Raw genomic sequence first — 12782 nt, 5'->3', positions numbered from 1 at the left:
ATTTACTATAAATTAATAAATAATATAAACTACGATAAATATATTATTAAAACAGTGAACTCACACGGCCTTTAGCTTATTAATATTTATCCACTGTTACTCATACCTAGTATATTTTATTATATGTTATCTCATTATTATGACTGTATCCTATAAATCGCATTTAACGATAAAGCATAAAAATAAATAAATAAATAAACTATACTGTATATTATTACAACTGTCCATAAAGAACTACTACAACAGTTCACTCGTATAGCCTCTTATGTGCTCTTGAGTACTTTACAGGTAGAATTAAACTACGAAACATAATATCTTAGTCGATGTGTATTACATTTTGAGTATCTATTGAAAATTTATTAGTATTTTGTACTAAGAACCTTTTTAGGTAATTATATAAAGAATGACTTCATTAATTTTGACTTCAGTCTTGCTCTTCACAAATGTCTGTTTTATGACATGCACGCTGGGTAAAACCAATGAGGAGTTGGATCCATTAAAGGTAATATTTAATTGCGGACATTTTTTTCAATAAACTAACCCAGTTAGAGACTCAACAGATTACCTTAGGCTAAATCATTTTTTAACATGGATATGCTATTGGGCTGGGAATCGGAAAATCTGTGCTTGCGTGCGTGCGTGCATCACGCTGTACGTTACCGAGTATACATATTATATACGATTAGAGATAAGATATTACAGTTCAGAGATGTCCAAACTGGATGCTGGAGGTGAGGTAAGAGATTAGAGATAGAACATTCGATTTTAGAAAGAACCAAAAGGTACCAGGGTACTAGTATACTTGTACGGTCGGGCATAAAATTACATCAATATCGCAAATTTATTAAAAAAAAAAATCATGGGAATATTCTATATTGTTGTAGTTGGCTAGTTGTAGTAGTGTTGGCTACAGTTTTGTATGTTTACTATATAAATCAATAAATATATCTAAACTATACTAGATAATATAACAACAGTGAACACACATAGACTTTTGTGTGCGTCAAAACAAAATTAAACTATAAAGCCGGTCACACACTACATTGACGTGTACTTGACGATCACCGTCATCGCGGATGCTCGCCGAATTATTTGCCGTTATATTTATATGAACTCTGAGTCGTCTGGGAGACACAACAATTGTTTATACGAATATTCGTTATCACATTGACACGTGTCATACGACGAGTGACTCGCCGAGTAAAAAAAAAATCGTCATACTTTTGATGACAATTTTTCGACAAATGCGCGAGTCGTGTGGGACCGGTTTAAGAATAAAATTTTCTATTGAAAATCTAAATATTTTTGTACTAAGAACCCGGCGTTTAGATAATTATACAAAGAATGACTTCATTAACTATAACCATATTCTTGCTTTTCACAAATGTCTGTTTTGTGACATTCACGCTGGCAAAAACAAATGAATTGGATCCATTAAAGGTAATATATAAATACGGACATTTTTTTCAATATACTAATTCAGTTAGAGATTAAAAAGTTTACCTTAGGCTAAATAATGTTTTTTCCCCGTGTCTTCCGAGGAGTGTCTTTTCTTGTAGTTTGCATTCTAAATTACATTTTCATAAGAATATTTTATATTGTTGTAGTTTTAACCCTAGTTGTATGTATTTATTATAAATCGATAAATATTATTACAACTGCGAACGCACTTGATCTTTAGCGTGCTTCAGTACTTTAAAGGTATAACTGAAAAATGATAAAATTCAAGCGACATTAGTCATAGTAGAATTGGTTTGAATAAAATTATTATCCTTTTTAACATTTGCATTGGTATATTCTATAATTGTTTTAGTTTTGGCTACAGTTTTATATATTTACTATATAAATCAATAAATATTATACACTATACTAGATATTTTAACAACAGTGCACACACATAGACTTTTGTGTGCGTCAGAACTTTACAGGTAGAATTCAACTATAAGAATCAAATTTTCTAAAAGTATTTTGTACTAAAATCAATTTACAAGTAATTTAATGTAGAATGACTTCATTAATTTTGACTTCAGTCTTGCTTTTCACAAATGTCTGTTTTATGACATTCACGCTGGCAAAAACAAATGAATTGGACCCATTAAAGGTAATATATAAATACGGACATTTTTTTCAATATACTAATTCAGTTAGAGATTGAAAAGATTACCTTAGGCTAAATAATGTTTTTTTTTCCCGTGTCTTCCGAGGAGTTTCTTTTCTTGTAGTTTGCATTCTAATATTGAACGACCTAGTTTTATTCACTTCTCATTGTGTAGACCCGGCATTGTAATCTCTACCTTTTTAAAAAAAAATTGTGTAAGCAAATTTATTTTTGTTTTTAACAAATTTCATCTACAGTACAACTAACAATTACTTTGGCATTTTAATAAAATACAAATTTATTTGGTATACATAAAGTTTAGTTCTCAGTCACTTTTTTCAAAAATTTGTTTGGGAATTTTGGTATTTTTTTACGCTGAAAACAATGGTGAAGTCCGATTTTGGCGATCAAACTTCATTTTGTAATAAAACTTAATTTACTTAATATTATTAAAAGTACAATAACTTTATAAATATGAACTTTCAAAAACATTTTATTTTTCAAAATATATATTTTTACGCTTAAAAGAATGGTGTGACCAGAAATTAACTATCATACTTACTTTTAAAGTTATAAGCGAAATATTAATTTTCCTAATTGTATTTAAAAACGTGAAAATTAATAATTATAAAAATTTGTTTACCTTTTTTTTGTTATACTTGTTTAGTATAGTATAAGGTAAATAAGAAAAAAAGAGAAATATTGTTAAGGGAGGAGGATCATTTGAGTTCAATACGCGATTTGATACACGGTGGAAAAAAAATTACCTACACTAACTATAAAACTCAAACTCGAGATAACTTTCTAGTGTACAAATTGTAAATTTAAATAGCAAATGTCTGTAACAAAATTCCTAACCTGAGTACATCTTTTTTATATTATAGACTAATACGGATTGGGTATCCAGTGATATCATTTTCGACTTTGAATTCCTTAAAGTTATTAATGAAATCAAAACGCTAGAAGTGGTAAATACTGTAGATGGCACAGGACCCGTTGTTTTAAATGACATAGATAAAAGATTTTTACAAGAACTATGTGAAGGTGACTGGGTATGCATCCAGTCAAAATCGTTATCAATACAAAAATATAGAATAAAAATGGAAGCATTACAGTGTGTCAACGCCGTGATAATGCATTACATGTTGAACATCGTCATATTAAATCATGACAAAATCAATTCTAGTAATATCGATAGAAACAATATGTACGTTTACACAAATGTCGTCATCCGGCGGATGTTAGCCGTGTTATTTATCAGCAAAACCAGAGTGCATCATTGGCTTTGGCACATATTTATTCAGATTTATTCCAAGTTTAACTGGCCCCATATGTACACGCCGGGTGATAATTTCTTGGACATTAAATACGTGAAACAATTAGTGCCTTACATTGGCCAGTGTCAATCTTACAATTACTTACCGAGAAACGACGTCACGCTATTCGGTACGACGGCCTTTTACAATAGCATTGTCGAGATGGACATAGACAAGTATATAGACCAACTATACGGTTATCAGTATAACAAAAACCTAAAATTATTTTTTGATTTGAATAAACTATTTTCGTTTGATAATTTAGTTTTATTCGATTACCTCAACCGCGATACTGACTTGTTTGGTACGTTTCTTAATAACAACATACTCTGGGGATCGGCCAAAAAGCTGTTACAAAACGAAAAAGACAAACTTAAAGACTGGTACCATACATTTGAGTTCGCTGAAGAGCCATTTAAGCACACCGAGTATCACATGCGGGTGTTGCTCGTTATAAGAATAAATACTTATATGTACATTTGGTCGCATATTACATTTTTTGAAAACACTTTGAGTCAAGCTAAAAACCACGTTGAAGAGATAAATTTTAAAGTTGCAGACACATCTATTTGGATGCTACCCTGCGGAGCCCTAAGAAAGATCTTATTTAACGATCATTGCGACCCACTGTTATTCAATATTACCCATCAGCTGTGTTCTGAAGTCAATGCATTTAACGGAGAGTTTCTGGAAAAGCTTCGATACATGACAAAAATTGCTAAAGAAATTATTTCAATCGATATGAAGAAAATAGGTGTAGACGATAACGACGTTGACGCCACATTGCACGAGTATGATGAGCCAGAGTCCAAAGAAAATTTTTTCAAGATTTGATACAGATGGGAGCAAATGAAGACCATGTACGTAGCATACTATACGATGATCATGACACGTTAAACGACACTGATTTACCGACCATTACTTCGAGTTCTGGGCGAAAAGACAAGGAACCACTAAGTTTTGAAAACGATGCAGTTATTACAAATGTATGCGATAATCTTGACAAGCCGAATGACACACAGTCAGAAACCCAGGAAAATTTATCGACCATTACTTCGAGTTCTGGGCAAAAAGACAAGGAATCACTATGTTCTGAAATCGAAGAGGTTGTTACAGCTGATGTATGCGATAATCTTGATACGCCAAAAGACAATCAGTCAGAAATCCAGGAAGATTTATCGACCGTTCCTTCAAACTCTGAACGGGAAGACAAGGAACGGCTATCTTTGACCGATATACCGGAATCTAAAAGTACAGCGACTATTGAAAACCATAATATCGTTCAACGGGCATACAGATTATATAGATATATCATTGAACTCTTTTTTAAATTAATGGGAAACCTTCGATTAACGAAAAAAACTGTGGACGAAAAAAATTCAGACGATTTGAAGGAAATATGTGCAGACGATAACGTCGTTGACACCACTTTTGACGTCGATAATAAGCCAGAGTCCGATGAAAACGTTTGTCAAGATTCGATTCAGATGGGTGCAAATAAAGACTATGAACGTGATCGTAACGATCAAGTTATTGCAGATGTAACTGGTAATCTTGACCAGCCGAAAGACACACAGTCAGATATGAAGGAAGATGTATCGTTCAATAAGCCAGAGTCCGATGAAAACGCTGGTCAAGATTCGATACAGATGGGTGCAAATGAAGACCATGTACGTGATCATAACGATCAAGTTATTACAGATGTAACTGGTAATCTTGACACGCCAAAAGACACACAGTCAGAAATCAAAGAAGATACATCGATCGTTCCTTCAAACTCTGAGCGAAAAGACAAGGAACTGCTAGATTTGACCGAAAGAACGGAAATTGAAAAAAAAGAGACTTTGAAAAGCAATAAAATCGTTGAACGGACAAACAAATTCTTAAAATACACTTTCGATCTCTCTTTCAAATTGAGGCCAATTGATGTTTCCTTTATTATTATGTTTTATATTGGAAAAGAAGAATTATACGTGACGTTTTTTCCTAACACAGGATTGCAGCTCCCGAGTACAATGGAATAAACCAAAACTAGCAAAAACCCCCACCCAATTTCCGATTATTTTACTTTTATATGTTTTCCCTGTAGCTTAGTTAATAAACGTTGAATGGTGTTAAACTTCGGCATGGTATTTTCAATTTTTCCTTTAACCCGAAATTCGTTAGTCCATCTTTCCCTACAAGGAAAAGTATTTTATTTTTTGTCCATTCAAATTATTTTTTATTACCATTCTTGCTATTAATTAAATGTAAGCTTTATTTTTAATATATTACAGATATTTTTAAATGGAAACATTTAAAAGTATATATATGTTCGTTCACATAGTTTCTTTCAAAACAATTTTAGTTGTTATTCTAAGTAAAATATGTAAGATAGTTTTACAATTATTTTTAATTTTTGTAAAAAACTAATTTGGTTTTGGGATAATAAAAAAAGTAAATGCCAGCGGTAGACAATAATAATTTAACTATAACCTGTCAAGCAATAATTGTATAGTTGTATCAAAAATATAATTGTAACTAAATTAATTTTGTTTTTGTAATACATGTTTAAATTGTAAATAAAAACTATGTTTTATGTACTTTCAAGTGTACACATATTGTAACGTAACAGTTTTTTTTTAAATTATTCAAAGCTTTTATTGTTTGTAACGTTTCTGAATAAAAAATTCTTTATCTTAACAATATGTCTTGGATCACGGTAGTGGTGTTTAGCGCAATACATTTGATATGTTGTCACATGTCACTAAAAAATTACAAGAGCGCCTAAGGTTGTGTGGTGCTTATATGTTGCAAGGCGATAGCAGGCAATAGGGCGGACGGTATGAAACGCTATTTTCAGTACCTGAAATGAGCAGCTGTATGACATCATAACACAATAAATACACCAAATGGTACATAGCGTGTATGGTATATTATGTAAAAATATATTAGAAGATAATTTATATATTAATTAAAAATAATTGTTATTGATTCTATGACACTAACGTGTTAAGCACCGCTTTATTGCGAGTGTACACTTAATTTAATCATCATATTATAATTAGTTGACATTGAAATAACGCACTTTTTAATAAGGAAATAATATACCTATACTTGAGCAATTCGTTCATGCGGGGTTTTCAAGAACTGTATAAAAAAAAACATGAGTACTTTTTTTTTTGTTTGACGTTATTGAAATATTTATAAATGTACAATTCAGTATTTAGCCATATACACGAGACCAAATAAATTACAGTACCTACTACCTACCAAATACTGATTAAATGTAGGTTTACAATTTACCCACCTATAGTTGTGTGATAATTAATAACCCCGTGCAATTTATAAGACGTGTAACTTCCTCGACATAACTACCATTTAATACTCGGGCCAGTTATCACTAACGTTTTTAAACTTTAAATAGTCCCTTAAAGTTTGCGCCGAGGTTAAAAGATATTCCACCAATTTTTTACACCATTAATAATCCAAATATATCCAATAAACTTAACAAAACAATACATTTCATTTTAAAAAAAAAACTGTACAGAGGGAAGAGAATATAAGGCATAATTGGGATGGGAAGTTGTTTAGAAAGATATTTACTTTATAGGAATTCATTTTCTTATCGCTAGTTGTAAAAATTAAATAATGGTTAAACTGGTAGTTTTTAACTAAAAGTTAGTTTAACAATTATTTAATATTATAATATTATATTATAAAACGTAAAAATTGTATAGTGTTAGCTCCGTTAGTATCAGCAGAAAATCAAAACGGTTACCAAACCGGTTAAACTAATATTTAGGCATTTGTTTGTCTTGAAAAAAATCACATAAGTAAAGATCTTTTTACAAACACAATTTTAATGAAAAATTACATTTTCATAAGAATATTTTATATTGTTGTAGTTTTAACCCTAGTTGTATGTATTTATTATAAATCGATAAATATTATTACAACTGCGAACGCACTTGATCTTTAGCGTGCTTCAGTACTTTAAAGGTATAACTGAAAAATGATAAAATTCAAGCGACATTATTCATAGTAGAATTGGTTTGAATAAAATTATTATCCTTTTTAACATTTGCATTGGTATATTTTATATTGTTTTAGTGTTGGCTACAGTTTTATATATTTACTATACAAATCAATAAATATTGTAAACTATACTAGATATTTTAACAACAGTGCACACACATAGACTTTTGTGTGCGTCAGAACTTTACAGGTAGAATTCAACTATAAGAATCAAATTTTCTAAAAGTATTTTGTACTAAAATCAATTTACAAGTAATTTAATGTAGAATGACTTCATTAATTATGATTTCAGTCTTGCTCTTCACAAATGTCTGTTTTATGACATTCACGCTGGGGAAAACAAATGAGTTGGATCCATTGAAGGTAATATATAATTACGGATATTTTTTCAATATACTAACTCAGTTAGGGATTCAAAAGTTTACCTTAGGCTAAATAATTTTTTTCCTATGTCTTCCGAGGAGTGTCTTTCCTTGTAGTTTGCATTTAAATACTACTTTTCACGACATTGTTTTCTTCACTCCTCATTATGTAGCCTCGCCATTGTGCTTGCTTAAACAAATGGTGTGACCAGAAATTAACTATCATACTTACTTTTAAAGTTACAAGCAAAATATTAATTTTTCTTAATTTCATTAAAAAACGCGAAAACTAATAAGTATACAATTGTCTTTTACCTTTATTTTCATTATACTTGTTTTTTTATTTAAAAAACATCATCTATTTTGCGACACCAATTATATCTCGTGCTCAACGTGGCACCTAAGTAATTTTTTATTTTTTTTATTTTTATTCTAATAGCCCTTCATTGTCATTAAGTTCCATTAATTCGGTTTTTTTTCTTATTTACTTTATATTATACTAAACAAATAGAGACAGCTAGTCGATATCTTTGTTAATAAAAATGTATGTACCTACTTTACAGACAGCAGTAAAGTATAAAGTATATGTTTAAAACATATATTTTTGGTAATATAGGAATAAACTAAAGTAAAACACTGACCATACTAACCATACGATTGAGTCTCGAGATTGCTTTCTAATGTAAAAAATTGTAAATTTGAATAGCAAATGATTGTAGCTAAATTTAAGTGCATATTTTTCATATTATAGACTAAGACGGATTGGGTATCCAGCGAAATCATGTTCGGCAAATACTTCCTTGATGTTATTAATGAAATAAGAACTGTAGAAACCGTAGAAACTCCAGATGGCAAAGGACCCGTTGTTTTAAATGACATAGATAAAAGTTTTTTACTAACAAGATGTAAAGGTGACTTGGATTGTATCCAGTCAAAATCGATATCAATACAAAAATATAGAATAAAAATGGAAGCATTACAATGTGTCAACGCCGTGATGATGCATTACATGTTGAACATCATGATAAAAAATCACAAAAAAATCAATTCGAGTCCAATAAATGATAACAATTTGTACGTTTACACAAATTTTATCATCCAAAAGATGTTATCTTTGTTGTTAATCAGCAAAACCAGAGCGCACAATTGTCTATGGAACATATTTTTTCAAGTTTATTCCAAGTTTAACTGGCCCAACAACTACGCGCCGGACAATAATACCTTTGACCCTGAATACATGACACAATTAGTGGATTACATTGTCCATTGTCAGCATAACCATTACTTGTCGATCAACGACGACAGACCAACGAGTCTGCAAGCTTATTACAATAGCATTGTAAAGATGGATATACGCATGTATATAGATCAACTGTACGGTTTTCAATTTAATGAAAAACTAAACAAATTCTTCTCTTTCAATAAACTTTTTTCGATTGAAACTTTTGCTTTGTCCGATTACCTCAACCGCGATACCGACTTGTTTGGTACGTTTGTTAATAGCAACATATTCTGGGGATCATGCAAAAGGCTGTTACGAAACGAAAAAGACAAACTTAGAGCCTGGTACCATACATTTGATTTTGTTAAAGAGCCATTCAAGTACACCGAGTATCACATGCGGGTGTTGCTAATTATAAAAATAAATATTTACATTTACATTCGGTCGCATATCAAAATGTTTGAAAACCCTTTAAGTCAAGCTAAAAACCACGTTGAAGAGATAAATTTTAAAGTTGCGGACACATCTATTTGGATACTACCGTGCAAACCCTTAAGAGAGTTCTTGTTTTTCGACTATGAAGACCCAGTGTTATTCAGTATTATCGATCAGCTGTGTTCTGAAGTCGATGCATTTAACGGAGAGTTTCTGGAAAAGCTTCGATACATGACAAAAATTGCTAAAGAAATTATTTCAATCGATATGAAGAAAATAGGTGTAGACGATAACGACGTTGACGCCACATTGCACGAGTATGATGAGCCACAGTCCAAAGAAAATGTTTTTCAAGACTTGATACAGATGGGAGCAAATGAAGACCATGTACGTAGCATACTATACGATGATCATGACACGTTGAACGACACTGATTTACCGACCATTACTTCGAGTTCTGGGCGAAAAGACAAGGAACCGCTAAGTTTTGAAAACGATGCAGTTATTACAAATGTATGCGATAATCTTGACAAGCCGAATGACACACAGTCAGAAACCCAGGAAAATTTATCGACCATTACTTCGAGTTCTGGACAAAAAGACAAGGAACCACTATGTTCTGAAATCGAAGAGGTTGTTACAGCTGATGTATGCGATAATCTTGATACGCCAAAAGACAATCAGTCAGAAGTCCAGGAAGATTTATCAATCGTTCCTTCAAATTCTAAGCGGGAAGACAAGGAACGGCTAACTTTGTCCGATACAACGAAATCTAAAAAAACAACGACTATTGAAAACCATAATATCGTTATATGTAGGTTATTTAAATACATCATCGATTTCTTTTTAAAATTACTGGGAATCCGTCGATTAACGAATGAAACTGTGAAAGAAAATATTTCAGACGATAATGTCGTTGCCACCACTTTGGCCGTCGATAATAAGCCAGAGTCCGATGAAAACGTTTGTCAAGATTCGATACAGATGGGTGCAAATAAAGACTATGAACGTGATCCTAACGATCGAGATGTTACAGATGAATGGGGTAATCTTGACCAGCAGAAAGACACACAGTCAGATATGAAGGAAGATGTATCGATCAATAAGCCAGAGTCCGATGAAAACGCTGATCAAGATTCGATACAGATGGGTGCAAATGAAGACCATGTACGTGATCGTAACGATCAAGTTATTCCAGATCTATGTGGTAATCTTGACACGCCAAAAGACACACAGTCAGAAATCAACGAAGATACATCGATCGATCCTTCAAACTCTGATCGGAAAGACAAGGAACTGCTAAATATGGCCGAAAGAACCGATATTGAAAAAAAAGTAACTTTGAAAAGTAATAAAATCGTCGAACGGACAGATGCATTCTTTAAATACACTAACGTTATCAATTCCAAATTAAGGCCAATTCATTATTGCTTTATTCTTATGTTTTATAACGGAAAAGACAAATTAAACGTGACATTTTTTCCTAACACAGGATTACAGCTCCCGAGTACAAGAGAATAAACCAAAACTAGCAAGAACGCCATACCCAATTTCCGATTGTTTATCTTTAATTTTTTATTAAAGATTTATTTAAGATTTTTTTTTTTAATTTTTGGTTAATATTTTTCCAAGCTTTTATTATTTGGTACGCTTCTGAAAAAAACTTTTATTCTAACAATATGCCTTGGATCCTAACCTAACCAATCTTAAAGAATGAAATTGTTTTTTTAAATAATCATGTAAAATAACTAACCTAAATGAATCAATTATTATTTTTTACATATTATACTTTGTAACACTCATAAATGAGTATTTTATAGTTGCGATATATTATGGTGTTAAAATAATAAAAATTTAAAAAAAGTTAATTCAAATTAAGTATTACAGTTATTTATTTATTACACAGAGTTGGTTTGTTACCTTTAATCTTGCATAATACATCTACCTATTTAGGTAAATAACTTCATCTCCGCACAGAGCAGAGCGGAGACGGAGAGGTCATAGATCTTCAAGAATTACTATAACTGAAAGTGATAAAATCATTTTCAAATTAACGTTTCGATGCGAATCTGTGGACAATCCGAGTTCTATGGTAAGGTTAGGTTGTAGTTGGGAGTGTAAGGCGAATATGAAGAAGAAGATGCGAATTTGTGGACACTGCACCTCATTTTAATACTTTCTTACTGTGCTGGTTTTTACTGGTAAGTGCGTTGTAGGGGCAGTTGCCCCATCCTTGTCTTTTTTCTAGGACAATTTATTATCATAATCATCATGTAATACAAAATTTCACAAAATAAAAATTGTTTTATTAAAAAATTAATTTTTTTTTACCGAGGTCTTAAAAGTAGTTGTGCTATCACTGTATTTGTCGACATTTTTAACACTGTTGTTAATACATACCAATAATTATTACCATACCTACAACCGTGTTTTGAAATGATTTCTATCAGTTATTAGTTTCAGTACCATAATATCAGTATCAGTATTGAGTATCATTAACACTAATAAGTAATAAAAGAAATAAGTTAATTTAAAAACGATTTGGTTGTTATTTTTTTTTTCCACAGAACCTAGAAACATTTAATTGTATAAGTAATCAAAAACTATAAAATCAATAGTTAGTAGCATCTTATGTATTTTTCAAAAAATGCATTTGTGAATTTGAAACTGCAAATCAATTAATATAAATTAATACTGACATCTGTAAGATTAAGTATCAACTAATTATTTATACACATGAAGGGCACGGGGTAAAAACGGTAGTTGTCACATTATGAAAATTTTAGAGTACAGCAAAAACAAAGTTCGTGAATTCCTCTCCCTCTTACATAAGAACAAAAAAAAAATCACATTAAATGCTATTCTAATAATAAATGTATTTATTTAAACAATCTATTGACATAAATAAAACAAATTAATGGCATAAATTGAAAAAAACTATTTGGAAAAAAAAATGTTCATAATGTGACTACTACCGTTTTTCCCCTGTGCCCTTCATATATAATTCATAAATCATAAATATAACAGACATATATTTTGAATCGATATCTATACACTTAAATACACTAGGTTCGCGTCACATAAAAATATAGTGGTAAAAACTAATCTAAAAGATGCAAGCGAAAACCATTTTTGTCGTTAAGTCTACTCGTCTGTTAAGGCTACAGCCTAAGTAAATATAAGTATATTTTGTACGTGCTCATCATTTTTTGAATCGCCATCATTCGCAGGCTTATGTCAATATCTATTACGGTGTACACTTTATATATTATGTATATATCTACTATAATACTTTATCTGTATTTCTTTTTCTGCAAATGTTTAGTTTATTG

The 12782-nt window shown here is 31.1% G+C and overlaps 2 protein-coding genes across 7 annotated transcripts; both read left to right on the top strand.

Moving 5' to 3' along the window:
* Positions 1–355: 355 nt before the first annotated feature.
* On the top strand, positions 356–10198 carry LOC126832927 (uncharacterized). Of its 5 annotated transcripts, XR_007684820.1 has the most exons (3): positions 356–502; positions 2983–4520; positions 10084–10198. XR_007684820.1 is itself a non-coding variant. In XM_050563975.1 (2 exons), the coding sequence occupies exons 1-2, from the start codon at positions 404–406 to the stop codon at positions 4246–4248; spliced, it is 1365 nt and encodes a 454-aa protein (XP_050419932.1). In that variant the 5' UTR covers positions 356–403; the 3' UTR covers positions 4249–5611. The 5 variants fall into 4 exon arrangements, 4 of the variants coding, with proteins under 4 accessions (XP_050419932.1, XP_050419935.1, XP_050419934.1 ...); XM_050563975.1 differs by lacking the exon at positions 10084–10198 and having other exon boundaries at positions 2983–5611; XM_050563977.1 differs by lacking the exons at positions 356–502; positions 10084–10198 and adding an exon at positions 1334–1440 and having other exon boundaries at positions 2983–5611.
* On the top strand, positions 7682–11193 carry LOC126832924 (uncharacterized). 2 transcript variants are annotated; one of them, XM_050563968.1, is made up of 3 exons: positions 7682–7794; positions 8545–10264; positions 10355–11193. In XM_050563968.1, the coding sequence occupies exons 1-3, from the start codon at positions 7699–7701 to the stop codon at positions 10969–10971; spliced, it is 2433 nt and encodes an 810-aa protein (XP_050419925.1). In that variant the 5' UTR covers positions 7682–7698; the 3' UTR covers positions 10972–11193. The 2 variants fall into 2 exon arrangements, with proteins under 2 accessions (XP_050419925.1, XP_050419923.1); XM_050563966.1 differs by having other exon boundaries at positions 8545–11193.
* The last annotated feature ends 1589 nt before the right edge of the window (positions 11194–12782 follow it).

Source organism: Adelges cooleyi, unplaced genomic scaffold, assembly GCF_023614345.1.
Source record: "Adelges cooleyi isolate 19-005CV unplaced genomic scaffold, UGA_ACOO_1.1 ACOO_flye_CR_arks_rails_tigmint_CR_PRNA_167, whole genome shotgun sequence".
In the NCBI taxonomy this organism is placed as follows: Eukaryota; Metazoa; Arthropoda; class Insecta; order Hemiptera; family Adelgidae; genus Adelges; species Adelges cooleyi.
This window is presented reverse-complemented; position numbering and strand designations above follow the sequence as displayed.